The 22,707-nt window shown below is 41.8% G+C and overlaps 1 protein-coding gene across 1 annotated transcript; it reads left to right on the plus strand.

The window, feature by feature from the left end:
• Positions 1-154: 154 nt before the first annotated feature.
• On the plus strand, positions 155-18,738 carry LOC138073784 (CD5 antigen-like). The gene is made up of 8 exons (XM_068965692.1): positions 155-215; positions 3,606-3,632; positions 5,731-6,054; positions 10,232-10,555; positions 11,787-12,104; positions 12,971-13,291; positions 14,611-14,801; positions 18,123-18,738. Exons 1-7 carry the CDS (start codon positions 188-190, stop codon positions 14,787-14,789), a joined length of 1,521 nt encoding a protein of 506 aa, XP_068821793.1. The 5' UTR covers positions 155-187; the 3' UTR covers positions 14,790-14,801; positions 18,123-18,738.
• The last annotated feature ends 3,969 nt before the right edge of the window (positions 18,739-22,707 follow it).

Here is a 22,707-nt window from a genome sequence, read left to right on the forward strand (position 1 = left end):
AAGTCCAGCTCTATCAGTCCTGATCTCTGAGCCCATTGGTTTCTAGTCATCTGATAAAGCCTCTGCTGCAGACAAAACCTGCCTCCTTCCCTCCTCACAGCACACTTGCAACCAAAGCTGCATATTCCTGTTGTGGGGCCTCCTTCCAGCCTTACATTTCAGTTCACTATCTTCAGCCATCTGGGACATGGCTCTGTTTTTCTTCTTGATCTTTGGTGAGTATTTCTGCTCCTTTGGGTCCAGGCTTCAGAGTACTCTGGAACTTTGATTGGGGGAAGCCTTTCCTTGCCCATCTGGTACATATCTAGGTATCTTTCAAGAAAAGTCTCTACTCTCCTTTCTCTATATCTGGTAATTATTCTAAATCCCCAAAGCCACTTACTCTACTCAGTTTATAATCCACCTTGATTACCAGAAAACTTTCTATTTCCCTATATTCACATTATCAATTCAGTAATAATTTATACTATTGCTTTTTCACACAAATTTTCCTAAATGCACTATTTATAATAAGACAAATAAATGGACCATGGGTAACAGCAAGAAAGGAAGTAGAACTGCAGGACAAACACCTTTCATTGATCATATTGATTCCTCTCAAATGTATTTCATGTGTTTCCCTAGTTTTTCCCAGTTTCTTATTGCTCAGATTAATTTAGAGTATTTGAGGATTTTGGAATCAAAGAGATCTGGATTTCAATTTTTGCTTTTTAATTTCTTAGCTATCTGAATTTTAAAGTTATCATAGCCTTTGGAAATCTCATTTTCATCTATGAAGTAATGTTATGTTCCTCAGAGGTTTGTTAAGAGCCTTTCCACAAGATAAAAGAGCCTGCTAGGTCCCTTCCCTAATCAGTCACATCCATTTTAACTTTCCTGATGATCCAGTATACCACTGAAACCTACCAGTCTCTCAGTTGGGCATTTGTGTGTTCTATGCACAGTGCTGGTCACATTTCTAAACACCCATACACCTCTTATGTTACCTAGCAGATAGTTCACCACCTCCTCTTGTGAAGTTACTATTGAATCTCTTACACTTATCTTCAGTTGCACCTCCTTCGTGAAGTCTTTCTGACCTGTGATACTCATGGTGATCAACCCCACTACAGAGTTCTCAAGTTACATTTGGGCTATGTCACTTTCACACCTATCAGGCTCATCACATTCAGTTTCCTTTGCAGATATACATGTTTTGTATTCTTTATTAGACTTGTGGGGTGCTATTCATGATATAACCTTGAGTTTTAGGCAATTACAGACAAATACTTTTTGAGTCATGTTGTTGCAAAGCAAATATTTGGAAGAAAATATTCCAGGACAAGTCAATGAAATACATGAATTTGCCTAAAAAGCTCTAGGCTGGAAGTCCAATGATATTAACTCCTTCAGAAAGATCCTATAAGATGGGGTGGTATTGGGGCATGATGAGTTTTTTTTTTTTTAATTTTTTTAATTTTTAATTTTTTTTAATTTTTATTTTTACTTCATTTTACTTTACAATGCTGTATTGGTTTTCAAAATACTGGGTTTCAGAGGCCACTGATAGTCACAGGACTCTCTCTATAGCATTTGCTGTTGTTCAGTAGCTGAGTCGTGTCTGTCTCTTTGCAACCCCCTGGACTGCAGCATGTCAGACTTCCCTGTCCTTCACCATCTCTCAAAGTTTGCATTAGGCTGGAGCCTAATGAGTAGATGAGTCTGATTACACAGAGATCTTGTAGGAAGAAACTCTGATCATTCAAAGATGTGCTGATACTTTAACCTGGAAGTTTGGAAATTAGCCTAGAACTGCTTTCTGAACTCTTAACCAGGTTCAGCAAACCACAGCCTGGAAACTAAGAATGGATATTACATTTTTAAACTGTGGGAAAAGTGAAAGGAATAATATTTTGTGACACATGAGAATGACATGAAATCTAAATTTAATTGTTCATAAATAAAGGTTTATTGGAACACAGCCAGGCTTATTCATTCACATGTATATGGTTGCACTGACAGAGCTGATTGGTTATAACAGAGACTGTATAGCCCATGAAGCCTAAATATTTGCTATTTGGCCTTTGACACAAAAGTTTCCTGACCATTGTCTAAATGCAGTGTCAGTGAACACAAAAAAATACTGCCATTTTCCTCTATGTGAAAGGTTGCTGCTATGAACAGCAACCTGTGAATGATGCTGGGATTCTTGGCCTCTGGAAGAGAGGGATTCAACCTGCAGCCAGTGATGAGGCTGGGTTGCCAGAGCTTTTTGTGTAATCAAGTTTTATTAAAGTATAAAAGAGATAGAGAAATCTTCTGAAATAGACATCAGAAGAGGAACACTTCCATGAATAAAACATACTGATGTGTTGAGCCATTATGGGTTCTGAGTCTTCGGTGAACAGACTTGAAGAAAGCTAAATAAGGTAAATACAATAGCATAGCTTAAGAAAAACATTTCCATAAGAAAAATGCATTGGTGAGCTCAAGGTTTGAGAAAAATTAAGTTCAGGTGGAACCAGGTGTTGTCATGGCAACACAGAATTTTAAAAGAACCCTCCTTTAATTTTGTATAGAGAAGGAAAAAATAAAATTGACACTTGTAGTTTGTTTCTTTCAATTGGGGACCCCTAGCCTTCCTGCCTGTTACCCTCTCATGTGCCTTTCAAGACATCTTTATCCTCCCCAACCGTGCATCTGTTGTGGAATCCGGAGTTGCAAAACATACCTCGGAGGACACTCAAGACAGTGGAGTACAGTTTATTACACCAGCGGATCCAAGGGGAGTAGTTCCCAACAAGGACCCTGATGTTTCTGAGAGGCCCAGTTTTATACTCCCACCCTCTCCACCTCTGCTATGTGACTGGTTACATGTTAGCAACCTCTTTGTTGTATATGACTGAGTTTTACAACAAATAGGTGTTAGGAGAACAAACAATTAGGATTAAGGGTGGGGCGGGGGGACAATGACTATACATCAAGGGGGATATCTCCATGGTTAATCTTACAGGGGCAGCTTGACCTCAACTACAATCTCCATTTGTCATCTGTAGGGAGGGAAGTCTCCAGCAGACCTGGTTTTCACTAGCAATGGTTTTCTCACTCTTGGGCAGGGTTCACTCCCAGTTCACATCCAGTCTTTAAGATGGATGACAGGCTTCAAGATGGAGTCTCTCTTGCTTCTCTCACACTGGCCCCAGCACATCTTCCTAGAAACCTCCAACATGTTTTCCTGTTGGACTCAGATACTACATCACCACACTTCTAGTTTAGGTGGTCATCACCGATCAATCTAATAGATTAAAATAGAAAATCAAATATATCCATGCCTGGGGTAGAGCCAACATCAGATGGAAAGGGAACATGATAGATCTAATTAGGCATGGTAGAATGGGCCTTTTTGGCTTTTAGTTTCCATGTGTTTTTTTTTAGGCTGGTCATTCTAGGAGGAGAAGGAGGAGAAGGAGAAGGTCTCAGCCATGTCTAATCTTGGAGGCTGTGTAATTACCTCTCTGTCCCACAAACTTCAGCGAAACTTTCTAGAGAGTTGTGATTTTGGACAAAGCCTTGGCAATTGACTACTTGATCTCATTCACTTCTTTCTTTCTTTTTTATTTGCTCAGGCTTTTGCACTGGACCTGGACTTCTAGGTAAGATTTTTTGGTGTCGCAAGAGGGTGGGCTTTCAGCTCTGGAGAGTGAAAGTTTTAATTTCCCAGGGCCAGGGAGATAGGCTGTGGCTCAAAAGAGCCCCAGTAGATTTTCTTTCTGGTTTCCCAACCCACCTACTCAGTCTTATATGGGTAGATTTCCACTTTCAAAACTTAGAGAAAGTTTGAGTGGTTTATACTGCAAAGGGATTCCTCTCCATTTGGCCTGTATAACCCAAGATGCTAGCCCAGCTCTAGCTCCATCATCTAACAAAGCAGATGGCTTTCTTTCAGGCTCAGAAGACACCTCGCCTCCTGGGAAGTAAACTTTCTTCTGCCCTTCTATATTCTACTACTTCCTGGTCCCTCTGCCAATTTTAATGTTATCTTTGAACTAGAAATGCACCAGCCTCTGTGCACTTCATGGTTTCATCAGCAGAGTGCAGGCTGGATTTAAGTGGTCACTGGCCACCTCTTCAAGGAGTCTTTCAGCAGAGCACAAACGGTTCAACTGAGGAGAGAATGGGGAGGCACAAAGAGAATTAGTCTGTGGAAGAGGAAGCCTCTGATGGTCCAAAAATCAAGGGGACTGGTTGAGGATTATGAGTTTCTTTGACATTGTCTCTTCAGCCTATTCTTTCTCTTGATAGTAGAGGCTTTATGAGAGAGGGGCAGCTGCAAACTCTGCTATGAATGTGGAGGATCTTACACCCTTCTGGGTCAATTTGCTTTCTTAAAGAAATGCTGCTTCTGGGTCCCAGTCCAATACTCAGATGACCTGGTTTTTCTTCTCTGGCCACCAGGGTTATGTCTTGCTGCAAGTGCCAGGAGACAGCTGCTCTCTTTATACTCAGAGAGGGAGGACTCACCCCGGGTCCTTGTCTCTCAAGCCCTCACTAATAAAGTAGTCTAAAATGCTGTCTAGGACACAACTGCCCTGATGAGCTCCTTTGTTCTTCTCTTTAGCTTTTAAATCTTCTCAGCCCTTGTCTTCCCTTTAGCTGCATTTATTTGATACTTATTCTCTTTCTCTCTCTTAAACATATTTCTTCTCTCCTACAATGTGATCTAGTCCTCTACTCCATGGAAAAGGAAAACTTATTTAAAACCAGAATTTGAGGGCTTCCCTGGTGGTCCAGCAGTTAAGATGCCATGCTTCCAATGCGGGGCGGTGGATTTGATCCATGGTTGAGGAAGTATGATCCCACATGGCATGTGGCATGGCCAAATAAAAAATAAACCCAGAATTTTATAACTCAAAGTAAAATAAAATAGCCTGAGCATTATCTTGATATCGAATATTTGCTAGGGCAAACAATAATGCCTATCCAAACTCTAATCTTAGTTACAATGATCCAGAAGTTATTTCTAGGTGGCTTTTCTTGAATTATATATACATGCCTTAAACTTCAGAGTACAAGAATGGGAACTTTTCTTAGTTTTTTATAGTTCAATTTTAATTTTTGTCTCTAACCTCCATTCCTCATGTAATTTTCCTCAAGAAATAATAGAAGAAGAGGAGAGAAACAAGAATAAATCAATAAATCAAATAGAAACTTCTCAATAGAGCTTAAAACCAACCAGGTAGACTTCTTTCACCCAACTACTACTTCTGGGGTTGATGCCAAGTTCTAGGAAGTTTGTGCAGAGTTGAGACAAAGTAGTCAGTAGAAATTTGGGTCTAAGTAATTGTATTTCATTCACAGAGGTGTCTGAGTTGTTCCATGTAGCCCATATTGTCATATACTGTTCATAGACTGATAGACCACAGGCCACAAACACAGATCCAAAGGTAGGGATATTAAGCCTGTTTTTCCAAGTTTCACCAAGGGCCAAGTAGAAATACAGTTTAAATAATAATAATAATAATAATAATAATAATAATAATAATAATAATAATAAAGGAGTGTAGCAGAACCAGAACTCAGAGATGGAGTCCTGGAGCTCCTCTTCCTTGTCTTCCCTTTTGACCCCTACTTTTTCACCCTTTAATTCTCCATATCTTGAAAATGGTAGTAGAATTCCAAGAAGACTGCATATATGCCTCAGTACTCTCTGGGCCACTCCTAATCTGCAGCCAATATCTCATATCTTTGCAGAGTCTCCTCCCAAAGTGCGACTGGTGAGAGGTCCCCATCGCTGTGAAGGACGGGTGGAAGTGGAACGGAATGGCGAGTGGGGCACTGTGTGTGACGACGGCTGGAACATGAAAGACGTGGAAGTGGTGTGCCGGGAGCTGGGCTGTGGAGCAGCCAAGGGGACACCCAGTGGTAATTTATATAAGCCCCTGGCAGATGAAAAACAAAAGATCTTCATCCAAGAAGTCAACTGCAATGGGACGGAAGATGAGTTGAGTAAATGTGACCAGCTGGAAGACGTTTATGATTGCTCCCACAGCGAGGATTCAGGGGCAATATGTGAGAGTGAGTATGGCAGGACTCAAGGACTATAGGCCAACTGTCCATACCCCGCATGACCATTCTTTGTCCTCTTTATCTTTACTATCCGCCATGAATTAATGGTTAACTGATTCCTTGTCCTTCACTTCTCACCCTTTCTCAACTGTGGACCCTGGAGACAAATATATCCTCATCTGGAACTGTTACTCTTCCTTGGTTGAATAGTGACACTAGTGATAAAGAACCCGCCTGCCAATGCAGAGACTTAAGAGACATGGGTTCAGTCCCTGGGTGGGGAAGATCCCCTGCAGGAGGGCACAGCAACCCACTCCAGTATTCTTGCCTGGAGAATCCAATAGACAGAGGAATCTGGTGGGCTACAGTCCATAGGGTCACACAGAGTCGGACATGACTGAAGCGACTTAGCACGCACGCTTGGCTGACCTAATGATTTTCTCTTAGTTTCAATCTTAGTTTTTCTTTGTTTCAATCTATCCAAGAACCTGATTCTTTTCTTCACACACACAAACATGCACAGGTCTAATAACCACTAAACATTTGTATCTAAAGCTCAGTTAGAGTTATGGAGAAGAAATGAGCTCCCCAAATATAGTGTAAGTTTATCAGTTCTTGAGGAGTTTATCACCTAGTTAGGTAGACAGGAGATGCTCATAGGAAACCAACACACAACAACTGTGTATATATATGTATGCATGAGTGCATGCTCAGTTGCTTCAGTTGTGTCTGACTCTGACTCTTTGTGACTCTATGGACTGTAGTCTGCCAGTCTCCTCTGTCCATGGGATGTCCATATATATATATATAATAGACTAGTCCTTTAGCCAAATCACAGTCTAATTGAAAAGGACACAGACACACAGAAAATTATTAATGCATAGAAAGCAAATATATGAAAGGAATAAAGGAATACAACAACAATTATGTATATATATATATATATATATATATATATATATATATAGGCAGTAGAAATTTGGGTCCTGAGAAATTGTATTCCATTCATATAGGTATCTGAGTTATTCCATGTAGCCCATGTTGTCATATACTGTTCATAGCCTGACAGACCACAAGCCACAAGTCCAAATGTTGTCCCTCCAGGTACAACAGACTTCTTTCTGGAGGCTTGGCAAACTTAGATCTTCTTTATCACTATATCTCTCTGGGCTGAGAGGACTTGATGGTATTGCTTCAAGCCTATTAAATAGAATCTTCTTGAGGACAGCAATGCTAACTATCTTGATCATCACTGTTTTGTGTGTTCATAAAACAGTACTTGGAATGTAGTAACCAGAAGTTTGTTTCCTGATAGGCTCTTCCCTTGTCTCCCTACACAGTCTTCTATACTCCTTGTCTAAGTCTTGGTTTCTTCAGAACTTACCTGGAGACTCTGTGAAGCCCATCTCCCACTCCCAACACATAGAATCTTCTAGACCCAGTTTTAGGGCTCTGTGTCTTTGAGGCTCTGACTCTTCCCTTACACAGCACTCTCTGTATTTCTTCCCTTACACAGCACTCTCTGTATTTCTTCTGAGCTAGGTTCTTGGACATGGGAAAATGTCATAGGAAGTAGCAAAGATGGTTGAGAGTGGATCATTGATATTGAGAGAGAGAGTCAGGTTGTTAGCCCAAATTATATCTCGACATCTCCATGCTTTCAGTGCAGGGGAAATAGGTTCAATCTCTGGTCAAAGAACCACAATCCCACAGTGGCTAGAATGAAAACCACATTACAGAAGGTTAATCAGGATGAAAAATGACAGGGTTATGTCTCAGATTAAGGGACAAGATAAAGCCCCAGAAAAACAACTAATGAAGTAGAAATAGGCAACCTTCCAGTAAAAGAATTCAGAATAATGATAGTGAAGATAATGATAGTAAAGATCATAGGATCTCAGAAATAGAACGAAGAAAATGGAAGAAATATTTACCAAAGACCTGTAAGAACTAAAAAACTGACAGAGATGAACCACACATTAGAAGGAATCAGTAGCAGAATAACTGAGGCAGAAGAACAGATAAGGGACCCAGACGACTGCATGGTGAAAATCACTGCCACAGAACAGAATATAGAAAATAGAATGAAAACAATGAAGACCAGACTAAGAGGCCTCTGGGACAACAGTAAACACACCAGTATTTGCATTATAGGGGTTCCAGATGGAGAAGAGAGAGAGGAAGGACCCAAGAAAATATTTGGATAATAGATGAAAATTCCCCTAACATGGAAAGAATAATTGAACAAGTCCAGGAAGTGCAGAGTCCCAGGCAGGATAAAGTCCACGAGGAACACAATGAGACACACACATAGTAATCAAACTGACAAAAGTTAAAGACAAAGATAAAATATTAAAAGCAACAAGGGAAAAATGACAAATAACATATAAGGGAACTCCCATGAGGTTGTAAGCTGATTTCTCAACAGAAACTCTACGAGCCAGAAGAGAATGGTATGATATATTTTAAGTGAAGAAAGAAAAACCTGCAACCAAGAATACATTACCCAGCAAGACTCTCATTCAGATTTGATGGAGAAATCAAAAGCTTTCCAAACAGGCAAAAATTAAGTGAATTCAGCACCACCAGTCCAGCTTTACAACAAGTGCTAAAGAAACTTCTCTAGACAGGAAACACAAGAGAAGGAAAAGACGTACAGAAAATAAACCAAAAACAATTAAGAAAATGGTAATAGGATCATATATATTGAAAATTAACTTAAATGTAAATGAATTAAATACTTCAACCACAAGACTTAGACTGACTGGGTGGATGAGAACATGTGCATGTATGCACTTACACTTATCACAACACTCTACTTAACTCCCAAAGTGTATGTAATTATTTTATGTTGCTAGGTTAATCATGTTTCCATTATGGCTTGCAATTGTAGTTATCTTTCACTTTTTGTCTGGGTATTTATTGTGAAACTAACACATCTTTTACTATTGTGATTATGTAACTAGTGGCTGCTTAATACCATTGACCACTTTTCTGGTCAACAGAAAAATAAAAGAATTCCATACCACTATAACTACCTTTTAATAGAAAAACCCATAGTCCCTTTTCAAAATCCAGATGCATATTAGAATTATCCTGGAAATTTTTGAAAAATGTAAATGCTGATGGACTGCTTTTTATTTCCAAAGCTCCAGATGCATTTCTAATGAGCCACCATGTTTAAAAACAACTGGATATATGATGACCTTTTACTTTTTTCTAGTCTGTTTCAATTTTTCTATTTCATGTTCAGTGCTTCATGTTTTAGGTTCATTTAGCTTATATTTCCCAGTTTCTCCATCATTTATTTGAGGTTCTTTCTCAAGCATTTATCAAGCATAGTAGAAAAGCTTTTGTATACATATGTATATAGTTTCTATAATACGTATATTTTAGAAAACATGATTTTTTGCTAAGCTAAAACACTTATGACATTTGGACTTCACTTGTTTGACCTAGTATGAATAGAATGCTAGATTTCTAATTTATATTCACTCAAAATCTTGACTTAGTTCCACATATTTTGGCCTCTAGGATTACTGCTGGTAATCTAGAAAGTTTATTATCTTAGTGATTTAAAAAAAAAAAAAACTGAATGAGGCTTGAAAGTTCTAATCCAATCCTGAAAATATAAAGGAATACTATGTTGTTGGAAAAAAAAAAAACAAAGAAAGAAACAGGGAGCTAATGTGATACAGTATTATTAACTGAAAAACAGATTTTGTTCAAATTTCACACCAAAATGCATATATATATGCTATACTTTATTTGGCAGGAAGGTAATTACAAGACAAACTAAAATTTTATACAACGTATTTATTGATATGAATATTATAACACTGTGCATCTTAATTCCTGTTAGAAAGTATACTTTTTAAATAATCATATTAATAATCATATTTGTACCACATCCAAAGGTAGGTATATTAAGCCTATTTTTCCAAGTTTCACCAAGGGCCAAGTAGAAATACAGTTTAAATTATAATAATAATAAAAGAGTGTAGCAGAACTAGAACTCAGAGATGGAGTCCTAGAGCTCCTCTTCCTTGTCTTTTTTGATCCCTATTTTCTCACCCTTCAATTTTCCACATCCCAAAAGTGATAGAAGAATTCCCAGAAGACTGCATACATGCCTGAGTACTCTCTGGGCCACTCCTAATCTGCAGCCAATCTCATTTCTTTGCAGAGTCTCCTCCCAAAGTGCGACTGGTGAGAGGTCCCCATCACTGTGAAGGGCGGGTGGAAGTGGAACGGAAAGGCAAGTGGGGCACTGTGTGTAACGACGGCTGGAACATGAAAAACGCGGAAGTGGTGTGCCGGGAGCTGGGCTGTGGAGCAGCCAAGGGGACACCCAGTGGTAATTTATATAAGCCCCTGGCGGATGAAAAACAAAAAATCTTCATCCGAGAAGTCAACTGCAATGGGACGGAAGATGAGTTGAGTAAATGTGACCAGCTGGAAGACGTTTATGAATGCTCCCACAGCGAGGATGCAGGGGCAATATGTGAGAGTGAGTATGGCAGGACTCAATGACTATACGCCGACTGCCCATACCCCGCATGACCATTCTTTGTCCTCTTTATCTTTATTCTCCACCATGAACTAATGGTTAACTGATTCCTTGTCCTGCACTTCTCACCCTTTCTCAACTGTGGACGCTGGAGACAAATATATCCTCATTTAGAACTGTTACTCCTCCTGGAGCAGTGACACTAGTGATAAAGAACCTGTCTGCCAATGCAGAGACTTAAGAGACATGGGTTCAGTCCCTGGGTGGGGAAGATCCCCTGCAGGAGGGCACAGCAACCCACTCCAGTATTCTTGCCTGGAGAATCCAATGGACAGAGGAGTCTGGTGGGCTACAGTCCATAGGGTCACACAGAGTCGGACATGACTGAAGCGACTTAGCACGCAGGCTTGGCTGACCTAATGATTTTCTCTTAGTTTCAATCTTAGTTTTTCTTTGTTTCAATCTATCCAAGAACCTGATTCTCTTCTTCACACACACAAACATGCACAGATGTAATAACCACTAAACATTTGTATCTAAATCTCAGTTAGAGTTATGGAGAAGAAATGTCCCAAAATGTAATGTAAGTTTATCAGTTCTCAAGGAGTCTATCATCTAGTTAGGTAGACAGGAGATGCTTATAGGAAACCAACACACAACAACTGTGTATATATATGTATGCATGAGTGCATGCTCAGTTGCTTCAGTTGTGTCTGACTCTTTGTGACTCTATGGACTGTAGTCTGCCAGTCTCCTCTGTCCATGGGATGCTCCAGGCAAGAATACTGGAGTGGGTTGCCATGCCATCCTCCAGGGCATCTTTTGAATTGATGCCCAGCCAGGTCTCCTGAGTCTCCTGCATGCAGGTGGATTCTGGACCCACAGAGTCACCTGGGAAGCCAATATATATAGACACACACACACACATATACAACAATTATATGCATATAATTGCTGTATTTGTTTATTCCATTCATATATTTGCTGTGTATGCATTAATGATTTTATGTGTGCCTATCTACTTTTGCATTAGACTGTGATTTGGCTAAGGGACTATTATGTTTTCTTTGTTATCCCACAGTTTGTTATCAGACAAACAGTCACCAAATATTTGTGCCTGATGCTGAGGTCTCATTCTTATTTCTGAGAAAGATTCAGAGTTAGGAGCCCCCTTACGTGGGAAGGCTGTGTTCTTGCAGGGAGCAGAGACTTAATCTTTCTTTTCCCACAGTTCCAGAGACCGTGAGGCTCGTTGGTGGCCCTGGGCGCTGCAAGGGGCGCTTGGAGGTGAAGCACCAAGAGCAATGGGGCACTGTGTGCAAAACAGGCTGGAATCTCTCAGCTGCGAAGGTGGTATGCCGGCAACTGGGGTGTGGGAAGGCCACACTGACCAAGAGATGCTGTAACAAGGATACCCAGGGCCAAGGACTCATCTGGCTGAGCAACGTATCATGCTCAGGACGGGAAGGATACCTTCAATACTGCCTTTCTGGGCTTGAGGGGAGTAATAACTGCACCCATGATGAGGATACATGGGTCGAATGTGAAGGTAATGCCTATAAGTCCAGGGACTAGGATTATTCATGAATTTGATTAAATAGAGTTCTATTCAATCAGTGTTTATAAAGAACTACTCTGGAAGCTGAGCTGGTAAAGAATCTGACTACAATGCAGGAGACTCTGGTTTGATTCCTGGGTCTGGAAGATCCCCTGGAGAAGGGATAGGCTACCTACTTCTGTATTCTTGGACTTCCCAGGTGTGTCAGATAGTAAAGAATCTGCCCGCAATGTGGAAGACCCAGGTTCAATCCCTGGGTTGGGAAGATCCTCTGGAGGAGGTCAGGGCAACCCACTCCAGTATTCTTGCCTGGAGAATCCTCATGGACAGTGGAGCAGTCAAACAGGACTGAGTGACTAGCTCAGCACTCATGCATCGAATAACCATGGCAAAGCTATTTAATTGTGCTGCTCATCAATTCTCTTGTTTTTATTTTTATTTTTTTTAAATTCTCTTGTTTTTAAAATGGAGCTAATGATGCTTACCTTTGTACATGAAAATGCTTTAAGCAGTATTAACTGCTAGATTAATATAAAATATTATTATATTGAATTGTATATAATAGGGATAAGACACACAATTCCATGTACTTGTTGAACTCTTCAATTAAAAAAAAAAAACTACTAGAACGTCATTCATAAGTATTAGACTTTTATAAACTAGATGGGAAAGTAAAATGTCTTAGTTAAGGAAACAGACCTGGGATACATGGATTGGAAACAAGAGCAAGGGCTACAATCACAGAAAAACAGGCAGGTAGAGAGCTTCAGAAGTGTTGATGGGATTTGAATGAGGATGTAGATGATGTTTATTTTTTTTCTTCTTTCCATGCGCCACTCCATCCCCTGACTCTGCAGATCCCTTTAAATTGAGGCTGGTAAACGGAGACACCAGGTGCTCTGGGCGACTGGAAGTGCTGCACAAGGGCATATGGGGCTCTGTCTGTGATGACGGCTGGGCGACAGAGGAGGAGCAGGTGGTGTGCCGGCAGCTGGGCTGTGGAAAGCCAGCCTTTGTACCTGCCAAAGCGCGGAGAAAGTTTGTCCCTGGAGATGGGCGCATCTGGCTAGATGATGTCAATTGCAAAGGGCAAGAGCAGTCCCTGGAGCAGTGTCAGCATAGGTCCTGGGGTTATCATGACTGCAACCACAAGGAAGATGTGGTCGTATTCTGCTTGGGTAAGCCCTGTAGATCGGGTAGTCCCCATGGGGACTGGTATGGAGGGTGGTGAAGAAGTGGTGGTGGGGTGTGAACTCTGAGGGTAAGGGTCATTCTACTAGTGCTGCACAGCTGCCCATAATTGTCACCTACTTTGTGTTACTTCAAGGAATTACTTGAGAATCCTAGTCATGGATAGAATGATAATAATAGTTTAAAAATCCTGTGCTATACAGTTATTGAGTGTGAGAACAAAAGAGGTTTTGAATATTATTGAATTGACACCTTATTTTAAATCTGAAGAGAGTAAGAATCAGAGGAAATAAGCAACTTTCCAAAATCATAAAAATTGTTTTCAAACGATGGAGCAGAACTAAAATGATCAGTCTTGCCTTAGCTCAGGATTAGTTGACTTAGAGGACCCCAGGCCTCAAACAGCAAGTTAAAACTGTAGAAGATGGTCCCACCCCCTTCTACCTATTGTCACTAGCCAGATTTTAAATTAATCTGTGGGAATGAGGCTGGAGGAGGGGGCTCTTTGTGAATATCCATGAGAGTGTCTTTTCAGAGAAGCCAGGATTCCAGCTGTAAGTTGTAGACCTCCCACTATTTTTGGGCTTCCCTGGTGGCTCAGCTGGTAAAGAATCTGCCTGCAATGTGAGAGATCTGGGTTTGATCCCCGGGATGGGAAGCTCCCCTGGAGAAGGGAAAGGCTACCTACTCCAGTATTCTGGCCTGGAGAATTCCATGGACAGTATAGACGATGGGGGTCTCAAAGAGTTGGACACGACTGAGCGACTTTCACTTTCACTTCACAGGAGGGTAAAGGAAGAAATCTTGTCCCCATATGAGTCAGGAAATGCAAAGCATAGCCCTTGAGTGGCTGACTCAAGAGAGGCACAACTCTGCAGCCCAGCTTTGTGTCATGCAGTGTGGGATGTGGCATGCAGGGCTGCCTGGCTACCTACTCAGGGAATTGTGTAAGAGCTGAGAGATGATCAAAACTATGAAGAGCAGCTAGTGCCCAGAAAAGGGGGGCTTTATTGATGGAAGACTAGTGTTTGAGGCAAGTCTGCCATACTGAGGCTAGTTATTCTTAGCTAGTCAAAAGGAGATACTTGCTCCATTTCTCTAGAAGAGTTTTGTGATTGTGGAGGGTGAGTAGTGCTAATATAAGTGAATATGGTTTGTGACTCACACGGGAGCTGGTTGAATAAGTCTAGGGCACTGAACTAGACTCTGACGTGGTTTATATAAGTGTGAGATAGGTATGTAATTAGGATCTGGGAGGGTCTCCCTTTCCTATTCTGGGAACCGGTCTTCTTTCTTGACTGTACAGGAATGGATGAGAGGAGCTACCCTGTGTCCGAGGTCAGTGGTGGCCGGGAAGAGCTACCCGGCGTCCGAGGTCAGGGGTGGCTGCCGGGAGGAGACACCCCGCATCCGAGAGGAGACACCCCGCATCCGAGAGGAGACACCCTGCGTCCCAGGTCAGGGGCGGCGGCCGAGAGGAGTTAGCCCACATCCGAGGTCAGTGGCGGCCAGGCGGAGACACCCCGGGTCCTAGGTCAGGGGCAGCCGAGAGGAGCTACCCCGCGTCCGAGGTCAGGGGCGGCTGGGAGAAGCCACCTCGCACCCGAGGCCAGGGGCAGTGACCCTGAGGAGCCACCCCGAGCCCGAGGCCAGGGGCGGCAGCTGGGAGGAGCCACCCACGCCCGAGGCCTGGGCCACTGGAGAAGGGAATGGCAAACCACTTCAGTATTCTTGCCTTGAGAACGCCATGAACAGTATGAAAAGGCAAAATGATAGGATACTGAAAGAGGAACTCCCCAGGTCAGTAGGTGCCAAATACGCTACTGGAGATCAGTGGAGAAATAACTCCAAAAAGAATGAAGGGATGGAGCCAAAGCAAAAACAATACCCAACTGTGGAGGTGACTGGTGATAGAAGCAAGGTCCAATGCTGTAAAGAGCAGTATTGCATAGGAACCTGGAATGTCAGTTCCATGAATCAAGGCAAATGGGAAGTGGTCACACAAGAAATGGCGAGGGTGAACGTCGACATTCTAGGAATCAGCGAACTAAAATGGACTGGAATGGGTGAATTGAACTCAGATGACCATTATATCTACTACTGCGGGCAGGAATCCCTTAGAAGAAATGGAGTACACATCATGGTCAACAAAAGAGTCCGAAATGCAGTAGTTGGATGCAGTCTCAAAAACGACAGATCTCTGTTCGTCTCCAAGGCAAACCATTCAATATCACAGTTATCCAAGTCTATGCCCCAATCAGTAATGCTGAAGAAGCTGAAGCTGAACGGTTTTATGAAGACCTACAAGACCTTTAGAGCTAACACCCAAAAAAGATGTCCTTTTCATTATAGGGGACTGGAATGCAAAAGTAGGAAGTCAAGAAACACCTGGAGTAACAGGCAAATTTGGCCTTGGAATGTGGAATGAATCAGGGCAAAACTAACAGAGTTTTGTCAAGAAAATGCACTGGTCATAGCAAACAGCCCCTTCCAACAACACAGGAGAAGACTACACATGGACATCACCACATGGTCAACACTGAAATCACATTGATTATATGCTATGCAGCCAAAGATGGAGAAGCTCTATAAAGTCAACAAGAACAAGACCAGGAGCTGACAGTGGCTCAGATCATGAACTCCTTATTACCAAATTCAGACTGAAACTGAAGAAAGCAGGGAAAACCGCTAGACCATTCAGGTATGATCTAAATCAAATCCCTTATGATTATACAGTGAAAGTGAGAAATAGATTTAATGGCCTAGATCTGATAGATAGAGTGCCTGATGAACTATGGAATGAGGTTTGTGACATTGTACAGGAGACAGGGATCAAGACCAAGAAATGCAAAAAAGCCAAATGGCTGTCTGGGGAGGCCTTATAAATAGCTGTGAAAAGAAGAGAGGTGAAAAACAAAGGAGAAAAGGAAAGATATAAGCATCTGAATGCAGAGTTCCAGAGAATAGCAAGAAGAGATAAGAAAGTCTTCTTCAGCGATCAATGCAAAGAAATAGAGGGAAACAACAGAATGGGAAAGACTAGAGATCTCTTCAAGAAAATTAAAGATACCAAGGGAACATTTCATGCAAAGATGGGCTTGATAAAGGACAGAAATGGTCTGGACCTAACAGAAGCAGAGATGTTAAGAAGAGGTGACAAGAATACATGGAAGAACTGTACAAAAAAGATCTTCACAACCCAGATAATCATGACAATGTGATCACTAATCTAGAGCCAGACATCTTGGAATGTGAAGTTAAGTGGGCCTTAGAAAGCATCACTAGAAACAAAGCTAGTGGAGGTGATGGAATTCCAGTTGAGCTGTTTCAAATCCTGAAAGATGATGCTGTGACAGTGCTGCACTCAACATGCCAGCAAATTTGGGAAACTCAGCAGTGGCCACAGGACTGGAAAAGGTCAGTTTTCATTCCAGTTCCAATGAAGGGAAATGCAAAAGAATGCTCAAACTACCGCACAATTGCACTCATATCACATGCTAGTAAAGTAATGCTCAAAATTCTCCAAGCCAGGCTTCAGCAATACGTTAACCGTGAACTCCCTGATGTTAAAGCTGGTTTTAGAAAAGGCTGAGGAACCAGAGATCAAATTGCCAACATCCACTGGATCATTGAAAAAGCAAGAGCATTCCAGAATCACATCTATTTCTGTTTTATTGACTATGCCAAAGCCTTTGACTGTGTGGATTACAATAAACTGTGGAAAATTCTGAAAGAGATGGGAATACCAGACCACCTGACCTGCCTCTTGAGAAATCTGTATGCAGGGCAGGAAGCAACAGTTAGAACTGGACATGGGACAACAGACTGGTTCCAAATTGGAAAAGGAGTACGTCAAGGCTGTATATTGTCACCCTGCTTATTTAACTTCTATGCAGAGTACATCATGAGAAACGCTGGACTGGAAGAAACACAAGGTGGAATCAAGATTGCCAGAGAAATATCATTGACCTCAGATATGCAGATGACACCACCCTTATGGCAGAAAGTGAAGAGGAGCTAAAAAGCCTCTTGATGAAAGTGAGAGGAGAGCGAAAATGTTGGCTTAAAGCTCAACATTCAGAAAATGAAGATCATGGTCTGGTGCCATCATTTCATGAGAAATAAATGGGGAAACAGTGGAAACAGTGTCAGACTTTATTTTTTGGGGCTCCAAAATCACTGAAGATGGTGATTGCAGCCATGAAATTAAAAGACACTTACTCCTTGGAAGGAAAGTTATGACCAACCTAGATAGTATATTCAAGAGCAGAGATATTGCTTTGCTGACTAAGGTCCATCTAGTCAAGACTATGGTTTTTCCAATGGTCATGTATGGATGTGAGAGTTGGACTGTGAAGAAGGCTGAGCGCTGAAGAATTGATGCTTTTGAACTGTGGTGTTGGAGAAGACTCTTGAGAGTCCCTTGGACTGCAAGGATATCCAATCAGTCCATTCTGAAGGAGATCAACCCTGGGAATTATTTGCAAGGAATGATGCTAAAGCTGAAACTCCAGTACTTTGGCCACCTCATGAGAAGAGTTGACTTATTGGAAAAGACTCTGATGCTGGGAGGGATTTGGGGCAGGAGGAGAAGTGGACGACCAAGGATGAGATGTCTGGATGGCATCACGGACTCAATGGACGTGAGTCTGAGTGAACTCCGGGAGTTGGTGATGAACAGGGAGGCCTGGCGTGCTGCGATTCATGGGGTTGCAGAGTCGTACACGACTGAGCGACTGAACTGAACTTGAGCTTGAATGAAATAATCCCTTCTTGACATGTCCCCATCCTTACTGTACATTCTTCTTCTCTTTACAGAAGAGCCGCCTGACATTTGATGTTTGGCCTGACTCCGGCAGTGCCTGAGTGTCCTTTGCTTTCTCCTGTTCTCAAATGGCTTAGTGCAAGCACTGGGCCTGCAGGCTCAGCTACCACTCCCTCAGCCCCTCAGCAAGAATCTGAACACTCTTTGCTCTGAGTCAAGCACCCCCATCATCTCCCGGAGATATGAGTTGTTGAATTTTCTCTTGCCAAGGAAGATGACCTCCCAGTCACCTGCTCCTCACTGTCGACCCTCTGGCATTGATTCTGGCCCTTCCTGCTTCTTTTCAACCAGCCTGGGATCCCCAGGTCTGTTCCTTTGACCCCTATAGGACATTTCTAAGACCAAACCTACATGTCTGTAAAGAACACGAAAGGAAGGAGACAACAAAAGGAAAATTTGAAAGGGAATATGGGTAAATAATGAGCTGAAACTTGAGGGAAAGCTCTTTGAATGTTTTTTCTCAAGCCTTCAACACTTTTTCTTAACCTTCAACAATTAACATCTCACTATTCTCCTGTTTTCTGATAAAAGAAGACACATTCTTTCAAGAGCAGAGCAGTATCCTATAATCCTACACCCTTTCATGACACTTGGAAAAGAAATATTACACCCTCTGAATGCCCATAATAAAATACCTTTGTTGACTATCCATATACAACTTGCCAACATGGTGTGCATTTAACATTAATCCCACAAATGTATTGTAATTTTCCCAAGGAAAAATGTATGGACCTGTGACTAGAAGGGAAAGGAAGAGATGCAGAAAGAATTTGGGGGAATCCATCATTGTGCTTCATGCCAATTGGATGATATCAATTTAATTTTGTCAACTCAGATTTTAGGGTGTGTAAGTCAGATGCAAGATAGGATGATACTAAGGAGAGAATCATGGCTTGGTTCTAAAAACTGACATGAGGCTCTAAGACTGAGTTGAGTACCTGTTATGTGTCTGCATTTATGGTGGCTCAGACGGTAAAGTGCCTGTCTACAATGCGGGAGACCTGGGTTCGAGCCCTGGGTTGGGAAGATCCCCTGGAGAAGGAAATGGCAATCCACTCCAGTACTGTTGCCTGGAAAATCCCATGGACAGAAGGCCTGGTACACTACAGTCTATGGGACCACAAAGAGTCGGTCACGACTGAGTGATTTCACTTCACTTCTTTCACTTCAAAGTCTCAAGAGTTGCCTCTCTGTGTGATACGCTCTTTCTACCCAAGGGGAAAGCAGGTGTGTCAGTTTTACAGGGGTGGCCTTTCAGGTAGGATTAGGTAGAAGAGAACCTGCTGGCAGATGCAGTGATGTGTGTAATACAGCTCTCTCCTCTGGATGGAGAACTTTCTCTCTATTTCCTATCATGGGAAAAATAGGGAAAATTAGCTTCATAAAAGAGAAGAAGATGACCTAATGGACACTTTGGTATCTATCATGTCTACTCAAAGAGATTTTGCCTCTGTTTGATCAGTTATCTCAGGTCTTCCTGATTTTCCCCACAGATGAGTATCACGTTCCCTAAACCATGTAATATCAATTGAGTTGGCCAGAAGTTCATTTGGATTTTCCTATAACATCTTATGGACAAATCTGAATGAACTTTTTGACCAACCCAGCAGAATCTAGAGACCTGCTGAACTGCCTTGACTGAGTCATTGAAAAGCTCTTTTATCCTAAGTAGAGTAGAACAAGGTTGGAATTTCACAAAAGAAACTTTGATTTCCTTTAAATTTTACATTAAAATTTCTTTTGTAAAATTCTAACCAATAAGACACCCGAGAACCAATCAGATAAAAGCAACAGCTGTTGGAGGAAGCCAACTGATCCCAAAAAGCAATAAGGCAAGACATGACAAAAGCCTAAAAGGTAGTCTTAGAGGTCTAATTAGAATGTGTCATTAAAGAGGAAATTGGGAAGCTGAAGGACAAGGTTGACACTGGCCTGCTAGCACAGTGCAGGAGAAAAGTGTCCCCTGGCCCGAGAATATGGCTGTTATCTTGATTTCTAAAGTGGACATGTGTAAAAACAGTGTATCAGAGTCTGAAGAAATTAGCATAGTGACAACAACTTTGTGTTCACAAACAGTCATGTGTTTCTTCTTCCTGGACATGCCGCGAGTCTATCCCAGGTTTGTCTTACTAGAAGGTGCCCCTGCCCTGACAAGGCAGTGGAATAAAGTAGAGCTCTGCATTCAATGAAAATGTTACCCTTTGAGTATTTTAGGAGTTGCCAGTTGGCATATGCGTTATGCCCAAAGAACCTGTTCTGTAACTGGCATCTCCTGACCCTTGCCCCATTCCAGATTCTAGCAACCGCCAAACTGCTCAGCACTCACATGCTCACTACACATTCCTACAGGAGTCCTGGGCAGCTGTGGGCCTCCAGAGCTGTGGAGCTGGAGCCAAATACCAAGCACCTACATCATCTCCAGTAGGGAGGGAGACACTTTTCTCCTGGACTGGAAATTTACCCTGAGGCTGCAGCTGCAAATTGGCCCCAGTCAGTCCCCACTTGTACTTATTTCCTTGTGGTCCCAGGCTTCTCCAGCCAGCAGGGCTGCCAGGTGTCCTTTTGTCTTGGTGGGGCCATTCTTACAGTGGAAATGATTTATGCCACCTTCACATCAAGGCAGTTAACAACAGTATGCCTTCTCCATGCTGTTTCTCTTCCTAACTGACTTGTTAGAGAAGACCCCAAGGTTCTCAGTTCAGTTCAGTGGCTCGCACTTGTGGGTTCAGTCCCACCCAGCTCTAAAGGAATTCTATATAAGATAGGTGCACATTAAAATCCTTGTCCCAGCAAAGACCTGGGAATGAGTCTTCCTGGAAAAATAGTCTATCTCATTATTATGGTTATGGGTGCCTGATTGACTTAGTATCCTATTAGCTGTTCAGATCATCTTTTCATAATGCAAACCCCAAATAGACAGAATACTTACTTCCTGCCAGGTTTTTCTCTCAGAGACCCTAAAGCCCCTCTCTGAGTACTATAGTGAAGACTCAGAGAGGGTCCCTCCTTCAAGGGATCTTTGCAACCCAGGGATTGAACCTATATCTCTTATGACTCCGGTATTGGCAGGTGAGTTGTTTACCACTAGCACCACCTGGAAACCCCTCTAAAATGCATATGCTCCTTCATTTTGTGTGTGTGTGTGTGTCCTTAGCACAATGCTCTTTCTGGCCAAAACAGCTTTCTTTTTCTTTCTTCATGTTCTTGACTCTGTTAATAAAATACTATAGTCTGGAGAAAACTTTCATCTTTAGTTTTCTCTCCTTTTCTTTCACTTAATTTTCAGTATGAGTTGGGGAGAAATATATCTCAGTCTTGAAGCTTGAGCTCTCTGGTACCCACAGGATATATGAAGTCTTTCTCCTTCATGTGTGATCAGTAGGGCAGGTGTGACCCCTGAAGGATAAAGATAAATGCATAGGGTCTTGGATCCCAGTTGCAACCTAATGTGATTCCTCAACAGTAAAGCTAATATTCTGAGCCTTTTCTGAATTCTGTGTCGTTATTGCATCATTTCAGAATCTGCAGAAGGTAGAATGTGAGTAATAAGCATTTACAGAGCTATTTATAACTTTTTATCATCCAGATCCTACTAATACTTTTATATCATCTAGTGTTTTTAAAATTCAGCATCTGTCTCCTGACATCTGACCACCACACAGGCTGTGATTCAGTCATTCCATAGTAGTTCTTATTGCTTAAACAGGTAATGCTCTTTCATTTGTCTGTATATGTACAACAAAGTCTTTTCTCATTCTGATGCTCCATTCTATTTATTCTTTAATTCCTGTTCAACTGTCATCATTTCTCTGAAGTCTATTTTTAGCTCCAAGTAAAGGTGATCATTTCTTCAACTGTGTTCCCACGGTTTTTTATACTTCCCTTTCTTACAGCTGTGTTTACATGCTATTACAATTAGTTCAGTTTAGTTCAGTCACTCAGTCGTGTCTGACCCACTGCAACCTCATGGATTGCAGCACAACAGGTTTTCCTATCCATCACCAACTCCTGGAGCTTGCTCAAATTCATGTCCATCGAGTCAGTGATGCCATCCAACCATCTCATCCGGTTCTCCTCCTGCCTTCAATCTTTCCCAGCATCAGGGTCTTTTGCAATGAGTCAGTTCTTCAGCATCAGTCCTTCCAATGAATATTCAGGACTAATTTCCTTTGGGATGGAACAGTTTGAACTTCTTGCAGTCCAAGCGACTCTCAAGAGTTTTCTCTAGCACCACAGTTTTAAAGCATGAATTCTTTGGGACCTGGCCTTCCTTATGGTCCGACTGACACATCTGTACATGACTATTGGAAAAACCATAGCTTTAACTATACAAACTTGGAAAAACCATAGCTTTAACTATACGAACCTTTGTTGGCAAAGTGATGTCTCTGCTCTTCAATATGCTGTATAGGTTTGGCACACCTTTTCTTCGAAGGAGCAAGTGTCTTTTAATTTCATGGCTTCAGTCACCACCCACAGTGGTTTTGGAGCCCAAGAAAATAAATTCTGTCACTATTTCCACTGTTTCCCCATCTATTTGTCATGAAGTGATGGGGTCAGAAGCTATGATGTTAGTTT

This window comes from Capricornis sumatraensis, chromosome 2 (genome assembly GCF_032405125.1).
Source record: "Capricornis sumatraensis isolate serow.1 chromosome 2, serow.2, whole genome shotgun sequence".
NCBI lineage: Eukaryota > Metazoa > Chordata > Mammalia > Artiodactyla > Bovidae > Capricornis > Capricornis sumatraensis.